The 13,905-nt window shown below is 38.5% G+C and overlaps 1 protein-coding gene across 2 annotated transcripts in view; it reads left to right on the plus strand.

The window, feature by feature from the left end:
- The window catches only part of KIF18A (kinesin family member 18A), a 110,462-nt gene extending 96,892 nt beyond the window's left edge, over positions 1 to 13,570 (plus strand). For both annotated transcript variants that reach the window (XM_043515898.1, XM_038405875.2), the window contains exons 14-17: positions 4,489 to 4,981; positions 5,771 to 5,875; positions 9,113 to 9,222; positions 12,537 to 13,570. In XM_043515898.1, the coding sequence (XP_043371833.1) occupies positions 4,489 to 4,981; positions 5,771 to 5,875; positions 9,113 to 9,222; positions 12,537 to 12,676 (848 nt within the window). In that variant the 3' untranslated portion in view covers positions 12,677 to 13,570. The remainder of the gene's footprint in view (positions 1 to 4,488; positions 4,982 to 5,770; positions 5,876 to 9,112; positions 9,223 to 12,536) is intronic.
- Positions 13,571 to 13,905: the final 335 nt, after the last annotated feature.

The following is a 13,905-nucleotide window of genomic DNA, read 5'->3' on the forward strand; positions in this document are numbered from 1 at the left end:
GATCAGAAGGATGAGGTAGACGAGGCTTTCTTCGGGTAACTGACTGAAGTTTCCAGATCACAGGCCCTGGTTCTAATGGGGGACTTCAATCACCCTGACATCTGCTGGGAGAGCAATACAGCAATGCACAGACAATCCAGGAAGTTTTTCGAGAGTGTTAGGGACAACTTCCTGGTACAAGTACTGGAGGAACCAACTAGGGGTCGTGCTCCTCTTGACTTGCTGCTTACAAACAGGGAAGAATTGGTAAGGGAAGTAGAAGTGGGTGGCAACCTAGGCAGCAGTGACCATAAGATGGTTGAGTTCAGGATCCTGACAAAAAGAAGGAAGGAGAGTAGCAAAATACGGACCCTGGACTTCAGAAAAGCAGACTTAGACTCCCTTAGGGAACTGATGGGCAGCATCCTCTGTGAGGCTAATATGAGGGGGCAATGAGTCCAGCAGAGCTGGCTGTATTTTAAAGAAGCCTTATTGAGGGTGCAGGAACAAACCATCCTGATATGCAGAAAGAATAGCAAATATGGCAGGCGACCAGCTTGGCTTAACAGTGAAATCTTCGCTGAGCTTAAACTCAAAAAGGACACTTACAAGAAGTGGAAATTTGGACAGATGACTAGGGAGGAGTATAAAAATATTGCTAGAGCATACAGGGGTGTAATCAGGAAGGCCAAGGCACAATTAAAGTTTCAGCAAGCAAGGGATATGAAGGGTAACAAGAAGGGTTTCTACAGGTATGTTAGCAACAAGAAGAAGGTCAGGGAAAGTGTGGGACTCCTTACTAATGGGGGAGGCAACATAGTGACAGATAATGTGAAAAAATTTGAAGTACTCAATGCTTTTTTTGCCTCGGTCTTCACAGACAAGGTCAGCTCCCAGACTGCTACACTGGGCAACACAGTATGGGGAGGAGGTGAGCAGCCCTCAGTGGTGAAAGAACAGGTTACGGACTATTTAGAAAAGCTGGACATGCACAAGTCCATGGGTCCAGATCTAGTGCATCCAAGGGTGTAGAGGGAGTTGGCTGATGTGATTGCAGAGCCATTGGCCATTATCTTTGAAAATTCGTGGCAGTTGGGGGAGGTCTCAGACGATTGGAAAAAGGGAAATATAGTGCCCATATTTTAAAAAGGGAAGAAAGAGAAACCGGGGAACTTCAGACCAGTCAGCTTCACTTCAGTCTTCAGCAAAATCATAGAGCAGGTCCTCAAGGAATACATTTTGAAGCACTTGGAGGAGAGGAAGGTGATCAGAAACAGTCAACATAGAGTCACCAAGGGCAAGTCATGCCTGACCAACCTGATTTCCTTCTATGATGAGATAACTGGCTCTGGATATGGGGAAAGGGGTGGATGTGATATATCTTGACTTTAGCAAAGCTTTTCATACGGTCTTCCACAGTATTTTTGCCAACAAGTTAAAGAAGTATGGATTGGCTGAATGGACTATAAGGTGGGTAGAAAGCTGACTAGATTGTGGGGCTCAACGGGTAGTGATCAACTGCTCGATGTCTAGTTGGCAGCCGGTATCAAGCGGAGTGCCCCAGGGGTCGATCCTGGGGCCGGTTTTGTTCAACATCTTTATTAATGATCTGGATGATGGGATGAATTGCACCCTCAGCAAGTTTGCAGATGACACTAAACTGGAGGGGAGCGGTAGATACACTGGAGGGTAGGGATAGGTCCAGTGTGACCTAGACAAATTGGAGGATTGGGCCAAAAGAAATCTGATGAGGTTCAGCAAGGATAAGTGCAGAGTCCTGCACTTAGGAAGAAAGAATCCCATGCACCGCTACAGGCTGGGGACCAACTGGCTAAGCAGCAGTTCTGCAGAAAAGGACCTGGGGATTACAGTGGACAAGAAGCTGGATATGAGTCAGCAGTGTACCCTTGTTGCCAAGAAGGCCAATGGCATATTGGGTTGTAGCAGGAAGGCCAAAGTACAACTGGAGTTGCAGCTAGCAAGGGATGTGAAGGGTAACAAGAAGGGTTTCTACAGGTATGTACCCTTGTTGCCAAGAAGGTTAATGGCATATTGGGTTCCATTAGTAGGAGCATCGCCAGCAGATCAAGGGAAGTAATTATTCCCCTCTATTCGGCACTAATGAGGCCACATCTGGAGTATTGTGTCCAGTTTTGGGCCCCCCCCCACTACAGAAATGATGTGGACAAATTAGAGAGAGTCCAGCAGAGGGCAACGAAACTTATTAGGGGACTGGGGCACATGACTTACAAGGAGAGGCTGAGGGAACTGAGCTTATTTAGTCTGCAGAAGAAAGAGTGAGGGGAGATTTGATAGCAGCCTTCAACTACCTGAAGGAGGGTTCCAAAGAGGATGGAGGTAGGCTGTTCTTAATGGTGGCAGATGACAGAACAAGAAGCAGTAGTCTCAAGTTGCAGTGGGGGAGGTCTAGGTTGGATATTAGGAAACACTATTTCACTAGGAGGATGACAGGTTTCAGAGTAGCAGCCGTGTTAGTCTGTATTCGCAAAAAGAAAAGGAGTACTTGTGGCACCTTGGAGACTAACAAATTTATTAGAGCATAAGCTTTCGTGAGCTACAGCTCACTTCATCGGATGCATTTGGTTGGGAAAAAAAAAACTAGGAGGATGGTGAAGCACTGGAATGGGTTACCTAGGGTGATGTTGGAATCTCCATCCTTAGAGGTTTTTAAGGCCCAGCTTGACAAAGCCCTGCTGGGATGATTTAGTTGGTGTTAGTCCTGCTTTGAGCAGGGGATTGGACTAGATGACCTCCTGACGTCTCTTCCAACCCTAATATTCTATGATTCTATTATTGTTTCTCTATTAACATTTCATTACCACCCTCCCCTTTACTGCACAGAAAAGGTGATAGTTAAGCTTTAGTTACAAACTAAAATTAGCAAATTATAAACTATGTGCTGTCTGGTCTTGTTTGTATATACTGTAATTTTGTTGCAAAAATGAGTGGTGTTATATTACCTATATTTTTTTAAATCAACTTTCCATCCTTCACATGTTTTTCAAGCTGTTAAAAGCTCTAGGGTAATCTCTGTGGGAGAAGACTAAAGTTAAGGAACATTTCAGGTTGATAAGCTCAAAATTCACTTCTAAAATTGCATTGAATTTTTTCTCAGTCAAAAGTTTTTTCATCCGTCGTCCTCAGTGAGTACTGCAGTTTAACATTTCAGATTATTTCCTGAGCAATCTACTGGTTACTTACCTGATCATAAGAATTAAGCAAGCAGAGTAGAGGTAAAGTATGATTCTGAGACTGCAAACTGAAATGAAGCCAGCCCCTAGTAAGTGTAATTGTAAGCATATCAGAGTTTACTTCATCAGTTTAAAAGTTAAAATGAAAGTAAAATATAGGAACATTTCATTTTTATGACTGGCCTCTGCTAGCTTCAATTTGTAACATGAGAATTGTTTCACTTGTATTATAAACTACCCATTGACCAGGGTCACCACTAACCCAGCTATTTAAACAATGATATATATCTTACATTGATTCTCCTTTGCTAAAAACTTCAGCAAAAACAGGATCTTCCCTCCTTTCTCCCCTCAGTTGTTTGTGTGTGTGTTTGTTTGTTTGTTTGTTTTAAATCAAGCTATAATACTTTAGTCATTCCACTTACTGAGGGGGTAAATAGAGTATTCTCTATTGGGTGTGATCATGTATATCTACTTTCCTGCTTCCTTTGACATTTTAAAGATTTTCAGAAAACATTTAATTTTTTTTAATTGTTTCACTTTAATTGGAAATGGGGTTGTTTTTAGAAGAGTGACAAGATCCAATGTAACCTTCCTACTTTTCTTCTCTTTTCTTATAAGCTCCAAGGTTTCTTCCCTGTTCTCACCTCCTCCTCTACTCCCTCCACTTATGACAATCATCTCTACTTCCACCTCATGACCATAGCTGCCCCACAGTGTGCAGTACTAACTAGAAGTCAGCCAAATTAACAATGGCTACATTGTGGGGGCAGCTGGGGCCAAGTGCTCTTTTTTAAAGGAAAAATAATAACTTATGACTTAAAACCTTCAGGAACAACTAAGTTGTACAATAGCTAACCTGTGTAATCATCGGAGCTTACTTACGTTATATTTATGCACCATTCCCTAGTCACTGTCATCTTTCTATTTTTTTGTCACACTCATCTGGAGTGTGTTGTTTCAAATTAGATTGTAAGCTCTTTAGGACAGAGATCTCTGTACATGCGTGAGTGCAGCACCTTGCACAACAGAGCCCAAATTCTGCAATACAGGTAATTTCCATAATAGTAGTAATTGTATTCTTTCCTTTAAATACAGATGTGTTCGTTTAACAGAAATTATTTCTAATAGCTTTTTCTTGCATAGAAGTTTACTTTGTTTGGCAGTGGAGGGAGGAAAGAAGGGAAAATAAATGAAACCCCAGCTACAGTAGTTTGAATTGTGGGTGAGGGGAAAGCAGTGCTCTAATGAACAGAGTTTCAATAAACTGCTAACTAGTCTTCACTGTATTGATCAGGTACTCCTTCAGGAGTGCCTTCAGAGGAAGTCAAGAAAAATATGCAACATGTAAGCGAATGTGCAGTCCCTCCACAAAAAAGAACAAGGCGGAAGCTCATGAACTCTCCAGCAACAGCGCAAAGTCCTAAAGCTTCTGAACGGTCTAACCTTAGTTGCCTGGAGGATTCCCTCAGCAAGGAGGTTCGTCCTATTGTGTACACACCAGAAGTCTGCAGAAAATCTATGCCAATCTTTTGTACACAGACTGTGGTAAAGCAACCATTACAAGTGGCAAGTCTTCCCGAAGTTAACAATTGTAATGTAGACATTCATTTCCCTTTGAAAGAAGAGTGTGACATGGACTTCACATATAACGTGATACCACAGTGTGAACAGACAGACATGAACTCAACAGTGACTCTGTATGAAGGTACAAGTAACACAAATGACCCTTCTGATGACCTGTCTGAAAAGGAGTCACACCTGTGCAGCAACAGCAGTGTTTTACAAAGGTAGTTATGTGCATCCGTGCATGAGGAGAATTCCTCATTCTTTTCCTGTTCCTCTTTTCCTACATGCTTTGTTTTATATTGCTTCTTTTTATGCAGTTAATCTGTTTTAGTTTTACTATTTTTTATTCTTCTAGTAAACTTAAATAACTAATGCTGTGATTTTTTTTTTCAAAAGTTCTTAGCATTGGTCATTGAGGTCAATAATAAAATTTCCATTGACTTCAGTGGGAGGAGAGTCAAGCCAACACTTAGCATTTTTAAAACTCCTATCCTGTTTTAATGAAACCTTTAAAAACAAACTGCAAATTAAGTTGTTAAATTTTCTGGTCATTTTGGATGTATTTTGCTACCTAATACACTAGAGATGAGGTAGAGGGCGCTTACTGGGAGTCAGGAAAACTGGATACTATTCCCAGTACTGCTTCTGTGTGGTATTAGAAAAACTGAGATTCAGAGAAGTTAAGAAATGTTCCTATCTGTAAAATGGGAAAATGCTAATCCTCCTTCAAAAGCACTTTGTAGTCCCCTGAGGAAAACTGCCATATAAATGTTAACTACTAATATTATAGTACCATATTTTGGCTTTCAAAAGAAAAGTTATAAAGTATGTCCTTACCTTTCAAAAAAGACATTATAACTATTTCTGCTTTTTATTGGAATAAGTTCATTTTATTACCAGTACTGTGTTTTTCAGTTGAAAAACGCTTACTTGGCTAAAAGTGAAAAATAATTGTTTTCACACAGGATAGGGTCTTCATAATTTAAATTAGTATCTTCTTTTAATTTCAGACTTGGTCTCCCATCACTGCTGAATAAAAATCCTGGTCCAATACATGAGCAGCCATCTTATATGGCAATGACTTCGGCTGCTGAGAGAAAAAGGAAGTTGTTAAGGTAATTTTAAAAACAGTGTCTGTTCCACTGCCATTCAAATGAGCTTTTACCCGCTGCTTTCATTTTCATCACAATTCATTTTCATCACAATTCCCACATGTGAAGAAGTTTTTATCAAGTCACTGGTGTCCAGAAATATGAGAAATTATTCTGACCCACAATGGCTTTGACAATTCAGATTTAAATATTAACCTTCTAAGGTTAATAAGGTTCTTAAGGGTTTTTGTTTTTTTTATATGAACTATTTTTTAGTTTCAGTAGAATCAGTACAGACTAACACTGCATTTTCCATAACTGTCTTACACTGTGTTTGGGAAAAACGACTTCTGATTTAGAAGGGGAAATTGCATCATCAATTTGAAAATCAAATTTCTATCTGAAAATGTGCTTACAGTTACAGAAAACACTGAAGATTACCAAAACTGAAAGAGAGAAGAAATGTTTTTCATGCATTTGACATCACTTTGTGTGTGCTATCAATTTCACTGTTTTGTTAGTCAATTACAATTTCTGTCTCAACCTTTTATAACTTCACTTTCATGGACTGCATTACTTAGATCCTGAAAGAAGATGTTTACTAGTAATAGCAGCAGCAAAGCTGAAACTGGAAGGGCAGCAAGCAGGCTTCTACGTAAGGGAAGGGCATGAAGGATAAAGGGTGGCCTCATGTTTGGTGGAGTTACTCTGTGGCCTGTGAAAAATCGCTTCTGAACATCAGGGTAGTAGAAAAATCTCTCTCACACCACACCAGTTTTTAAGAGGTTTTTTGTTTTTTTTTTTTAATTTCAGCAGATGCTATTCAAGGGTCCTTTAGCAGAAAAAATTGTTTTTAATTAAAAACAAAAAAATAGCATCCCTTTAAATAAGTTGCTGTTATAGATTGGCATTGGTTGATACAGTCAGTAATGCATTCTAGCATAAGTTATTTTTTAATGTATGAATGAAGACTCTATCCATAAAATGCTTCTGGAGAAGTCATGAATCCTGATATCAAGTTTCAAGTAGTTGTTTGGGTTTTTTTAATATTATTAGCACATTTGAGTGAGAAATGCAACCCTAATTTTATGAGTGTATATCATTTTAAAAAAACCCAATCTTCAGTTATTCCTAATTTAGCAAAGGCACAAGCTGCAGAAATGCAGCAGAGGCTGCATCACGGTTATCGTACCTCTTTAAAACAGGTCTGTTCTTCCTGGAAGTTCAGTACACTCACTCATTCCAAGAAGTGAAGAAGCTCCATGCTCATGCTTTGGTTGACATCAATTTAAATTTAAAAGGAAGTGTTCTGTTGTTGCTTTCTGGGCTGGGAGAGGTATCTTTTGTATTTTCACATATTCTCAAATAATTATGAGTTGAACTAAACAATCCATTTTGTCAAAGCAGTGCACAGCATTCTAAGGAAAAATAACTAAATTTCTCAGAGAGTACATGAAATGCCTCAGTTAAGTTTGCTACAAAATCACTCACTAATTCCTAAGGTTAAGAGGTTAATCCTAGAAATGAACATAATTACCATTTTTGTTTCTGAAACTTTCTTTTGCCTGATTAGATGCAAATATTATATAACAGTAAAAACTATTCTAAATTGAAGCATTCCACTATCTTCCATTTAAACCACTAAAGTCATACAGCATTATCGCCCGCCCAAAACAGCTGCTTCACTATCCCCACCCCCACTTCTCCCACACACTTTTTCCTGCTATCTGAACCAGGATAACTTTTAAAGGAAACCTCAGGACTTGTTCTCTCAGTAATACTCTCTTCTCTTCCTCCCTAAAATCATGCTGTCTGACCACAAGCAACACACACATTCCTAAAACCAGATGACACATTTCACCCTCTCTTATCTAACACTGGGTGGGGGAGAGAGAAGGGAACCATATTCTTGTTTATGGAGAAGGAAGAGAGATAGCATTCCTTATGTTTTCCTCCTTCCCCCACCCCATGCCCTCTCTACACCAAATATATCTCTAGCAATCCAGCATTGAAATACAAAGTCTAAATCTCAACCATCCCTCTCTCCCCACCACACACACACACACACACTCACTAAACATAGTAACCAGTAACCCTAGTTCCAGGCCAGTGACTGGAAGCCAGTCATTAGTAACATGGGGAGGAAAGGGGAAGGGTCCCTTGCTAAAGGCTCCTCACATGCCCCCACTGAGTGTGGATCCTCTTCTCTGGAGCCAGGCTTCAGTGATAAAGGGGCCCCAGCAGGAAGCAGGTCCTAGCCTTAATCAGTTTTCCTGTTTGCTGTGTATTTGAGTAGAACACAAGCTTTTTAACAAAACAGCCTTAAACCAGAGTTCTATAAAGTATGAAGGATGGTGCTATAAAATACTGTTAGAGAAACAAGAAAACATGTAGAAATGTAGCTGTGGTTTATATTTTAAAAATTACTGTATCTGGATTTCAAAGTTGTCTTACAGAATCAGGTCATGGAGGGTGAGTGGGACAATAGTGGTAAGAGTGTTATGTCACTGACAACTTCATGTTCATTGTAGTTCATTGTCATGCTTTAATTCCATTAGTTGAAATACTATAAAATACTACTTTTTTTTTCTTTTAGTAAACTGTCAGCTTCAACCACCTTCTTTAAAGCTTAGCTGTGAAATGATAGTCTCCCTCCATCCATCCACCTCCACTATATGGAGGCAGAGGGAGAATTATTGTAGTAATGAAAAAATTGCCTGAAGCAATATGTACAGCTTGACCATTTCAAGACCTTTTTATTCATGTGACATCTGGTTTCTGTTTAGTACGCTTGTGTCCTTAATTATGACAATCCAATTTGCATCCAATGCTTCCCAAATATCAATGGAATTTTGCACTACATTGTTTCATGAAATGATATACTTATTTGTTTTTATTTTCACAATTAATACATTCCTACAAGATTGTACTACAAAGCTTTAAAATAAATTGTTTGAAATGAAATCTGAAGACAGCCACCAGAAAGAAAATTGAGTTTATTCTGTTACATTTTTTCAGCAAGACCCACTAATACTAGGTGATACTGTTTAATATGTTTTCAGACTGCATTTCCTGAAATACAAATCCCGCTGGCCGCAGTTCGCTGGTCCAGGCCAATGGGGGCTGCGGGAAGTGGTGCAGGCCAAGGGATGTGCTGGCCACCCTTCCCGCAGCCCCCATTGGCCTGGAGCAGCAAGGTACAATGAGTGGGCTTAACATCGCTTCACTAAAAGTAAAATTTTTATTTGCCTTTTTTTCAAGTTCTGTGCCAAACAGTGGGTTAAGTAGCCTGCAAAATCCTGTGTCTGCAAAGCGTATTCGACAGGATATCTTGTTAAGTCATAAACCTTTACGAGTGCCCAGAAAAGCAGGTAAGTGTCAAAACTATAACTTGCGATATTAAACTGGAATTTGTGGCCATGGCTGGTTGTGTAGGAGGTCCAAGATTAAATTCTGACATTTACAATTTCTCATTTTCATGGTTTGCTGCTGTGATCAGTCAGCTAAGCTGTTTGCTGAATATGGTATGGTATTCATTTAAAAAATAAACACCAAAAAACAACAAACACCCAACTTGGAATAGGTCTAGTTAATTATTGGGTCTTGATTAGATGTGATCCCAGTATTCCAAGTTTATAACAAATGTAAATGATAAAAACATAATCTTTATAGATACTTGAATGATTTTAATCACTCTAAAAGCATACTCTTCACTGGTAGCAAGTTTGATCTGGCCCATTGACAGGCATCAGCTTTAAGTGCTTGCTATGGAATTTCCAGATCTGCTTTTATTGAGAAATAAAATAATCTCTTAATCACTTTGCCAAACCTTTCTTGAATGCTTGCTTCATCTTTTAACACAGCACTGATTACTTTTCTAACTAGAGATTTATGAGATAAATTTTTTATACCGTTTGGGAAAATACAGCAGTGAAGTTGAGAAGATGAAATTTGCAAGCAATATTTAAGGATTCTTTAGCCACTAGCAATTGTTTACAATACTGTAGGTCAGTGGTTCTCAAAGCTGCTTGTTCGCCGCTTGTTCAGGGAAAGCCCCTGGCGCACTGGACCGGTTTGTTTACCTGCTGCGTCCGCAGATTCGGCCGATCGCGGCTCCCGCTGGCCGCAGTTCGCTGGTCCAGGCCAATGGGGGCTGCGGGAAATGTTGCAGGCCAAGGGACGTGCTGGCCACCCTTCCCGCAGCCCCCATTGGCCTGGAGCAGCAAACAGCGTCCAGTGGGAGCCACGATCCTCCGAACCTGCGGACGCGGCAAGTAAACAAACCGGTCCGGTGCGCCAGGGGCTTTCCCTGAACAAGTGGCAGACCGGCTTTGAGAATCACTGCTGTAGGTGGTGTTCCCAAAACATTCGTAAAATGTGGTTATAATAGTGACTTACAGGAAACTTCTGTCTGAGATGTAGAAAACTCTCTTATAACAAAGTCTATTACTGATTAAAAATGTATGAAGAGCATTTGTCCCACAATTTTCCAAAAAAGTGTGGCTTTCTTAGTTCTAAATTAACATTTCGTCTCTGTGTGCTCAGAGTGCCCATTGTAGATGCTAATGTATTTTATATTATTGTTAGTTTCCTCACATTGAAGGGTGTGTTACATAAGGATTAAACCCAAGTAATCTGATGCAAATTTGCCCCAAACTAAAACATCCAAAACTAAGTCTATTTTGTATTAGAAAGAACTGTCCAGGTTCATGTATTCTAACTGTCCTCCTTCCCACTTGGCAAATATCCTTTGAACCTTTTTGCCTTGAAAGAACAGCTGCTGAAAGAACGTTTTAAAAGTCAAACTGTGACATCTTAATAATTGTAAAAGTAAATTATCTTCCCTAATCTCATTCTCCCCAGCCAGTGTTTCACACAGATTTCTCTCTTAACTGAGGTCCCTTTGTCACCTCAGCTCACTCTTGATTTTACATCTTTTAGGCTCCTGTTTACTCTTGGTCTTCATCTCCAAATGAATTTTTACTAAATATCCTTACTCTCATGTTTCCAAAAACTTGTGAAGCCCACCTTTTCTATGAAAAATTCCACATAGAGCAACCATAAATAAAGCTGATCAGAACATTTTTGACTAAATGTTCTTTATTAAAATGTGTTGCTTTGTCAAAGCCAAAATATATTTATTTTCATGAAGTTTTCTACAAAACGTTTCTGAAGTCCAGGGTAGACACTCTGGTCACTTCCGAATACTTTTTTCATCCAAACACAGACATTTTGACTGTGCCACAGGACTCTTTGCCGTTTAGACATTTTGACATAACTGTGTTTCAAAAAAAATGTTCAAAGGATTTGGTTTTCCTTCCACAAATTTCAAAAGTTGTCAAACGGAATTTTTACTCTCTGGACAGCTCTTAACCATAATCCCGTACGATGTATTCTATAATATCTTGCATAGTGCTGTACATTTTTGTCAGGACTTCAGTTTCATTTTTATTTGTGGAAAGCAACCTCACACCAGTGTTACTATCCTCTTCATCAGGATTTTAGATGTATTGTCCCTTTCTTTAACAGTGCATACAAAATCTAAAACAAAAGATGAATGCTTTCTGTAACTTTATGTATGGGAAGAGATTATGTGGAAAACTCTGAGCTAGATTGTGGACTATGTCAGAACTGAATTCAGCACAGCTCAGGAATGGGTAGGATGCTAAAATGACTTTAAAGCTACCTATGCCTTCCCTCCTCTACCATTCTTAGTCATTCCCAATGATGGTGTAATCCTCTTCTACAATTTAGAGTAGGTTCAAGGCTACTCTACGTTCAATCTGCTGACTTTAGCTTAAAGGCATGCTCTGGTCACATACCCTTTCCCACAGACAAAATCTAGCAATAGTATAGTTGCAATAGAATAGTGTAGTTTTTTTGAAAGTTTATAGTAGACAGACAGGCTTCTGTACTTCTGTGTACAGTGCTATCTCCATGTTACTTATTTCTACCAAGTGTTGGGAAATAAGGGATACCAACATCAATTTCTGTAACTGTATTGTTAAGGAATCATGTATTTGAGTACCTAGTTTAATACTGCAAAATATTAGACATACTGAAAAGATTTTTTTTTTTTTTAAAGAAAAGGGATAAACACAAGTTAGTTTGCCTGCTTTTCAGGCATTTGGTAACACATACTTCAGATATGTCATGTGCTTAAATACCATGTCACTGGGGGCAAGAAGAAAGAGTTCTGCTCTTATGATAGTAGCAGTTTTATTTCCAAAAAGGCATGCTTCCAGGGAAAGAATGAGGTGGTGCTCAATAGCTAACAGTACATTGAGTTAGGGAAATTTGTCTATGTACAAATTTGAATAGGGTATTAGGCATCCTAGAGAATAAAGTGTCAAATACATATCTACGAATTATGTATACATTATATAGTTCCTTTCAATAAGGCACAAAGTTAAGTGGAGTCCTATATCTCCTTTACTGGTCATGTTTATGTATCTTCCACTACAAACTTAGCAGAGCAAATTATCTTCTCACCTAGGAGAGCTGGCCTTTTTTTTTTTTTTTTTTAAATAATGAAAGCTAGACGCTGATAAATGTAGAAAAACCTGTAGAATCCACACACTATCTCACAAGGTTGCCCCCAACATGAAACAAAATAAAGAAACAATGCTCATACTTTTTGAAAGAGGGTTGTTGTTTTTTAACATGACATTTATTTCTTCATTAGGAATTGGAACAAGAAGCCGGAAACAAGAACCAAATATGCAGAGAAACCTTGTTAGAAGTCTTTCTGAAGGAAATGTAACATTGGGTCTGAAATCAAGGACATCAACAAATTTTTTAATTCGTCTTTCTAAGAAAAAGTAAGATTTAGATGTGATGCTCATCATTTCAGGCAGGACTGGAAGCATTCAAGTAAAGGTTTGATTTTTCCCTGCTGCAGTATTTCTCGTCTGAGACTTATCGGCCCATGTCTGCCACTGTAATGCACAATTCTAGAATGACCACTTACCTTTCCGAGGAGGATTTCATTGAAATATCTTTACAATTTAAATTTTACAAAACTTTTTAATGGATGCCCATTAACATATACAGACTTTTACTGCTGTGTTTTAGCAAGAGAATAGAAATGAGTCATTGGGCTTGGGGATGGGGGATGACGATTGTGATGTCTACTTATTTCATGATGCTGTTTCCATAACCCTTGCAAGCATAATAATAAATTATTGCCTTGCAGTACTCAAACTCTTCAGGAACCAGTGATGTCAGCTTTTTTAAGAAATCCCTTTTTAACATCACTTACAAATTCTCAGTCTTTATTATGATGCACCAAATGTTTAAATAATTAGAACATTGAGTTTATTGCATTTATGCTTTTCACTGAAATTTTCTACTATTAAACTTTCATTTTTCATTTACAAATAAATGAAACAGCCCCTTATATTAATACATTCATGTTTTAGGCATTGGAATGTCAATTTGTTCTAAAATATTAATGTGGTGATGTAGGGTGATAGCACCAACAGGGTACCAGGAGACAGGAAAAGAGTTTACTGGAAATTTTTTTTTTAAATGGTAGCCATAATATTTTGAGCTCAGACTTTTAATTTGACAATTTTTAATCTGTTGTTTAACCTAATTGCTTGAATAACATAAAAACAGCTCTGTATTTTGATGTTTTATAGTTTTCAAAACTATAATTTTATTGTAAATAGGTGAATTATGTTAATTGTTCTGAATAAAGTTTTTTTTAACTGTAAACAAAGAGTAATAATTTTCTGTGAATTTAAAATTTAGAGAAAATGAGCTTCTTCTGTGGCTGCCTCTTCTAACCTAAAGACCATTGGAACTAATACTGGTTTTACTGGTAGTGTTTTAATAACTCTAGTTTGTGCTGGACATTTTGTCATATGTCTTTAATCAGGTTAGCTTTGTGTGCTAATAATTATTTAATATTTAAATTTCACTAGGGCCTAGGGACCCCAATCGTGATCATGATGACCCCATTATGCTAGGTCTCTGCAAACTTAAAATTAAACAAGGGGGTGACCCTGACCTATTGGGATGGCCTATTGACATGAGTGAGGGTTCTGCTA

Source organism: Dermochelys coriacea, chromosome 6 (genome assembly GCF_009764565.3).
Source record: "Dermochelys coriacea isolate rDerCor1 chromosome 6, rDerCor1.pri.v4, whole genome shotgun sequence".
Lineage (NCBI taxonomy): Eukaryota > Metazoa > Chordata > Testudines > Dermochelyidae > Dermochelys > Dermochelys coriacea.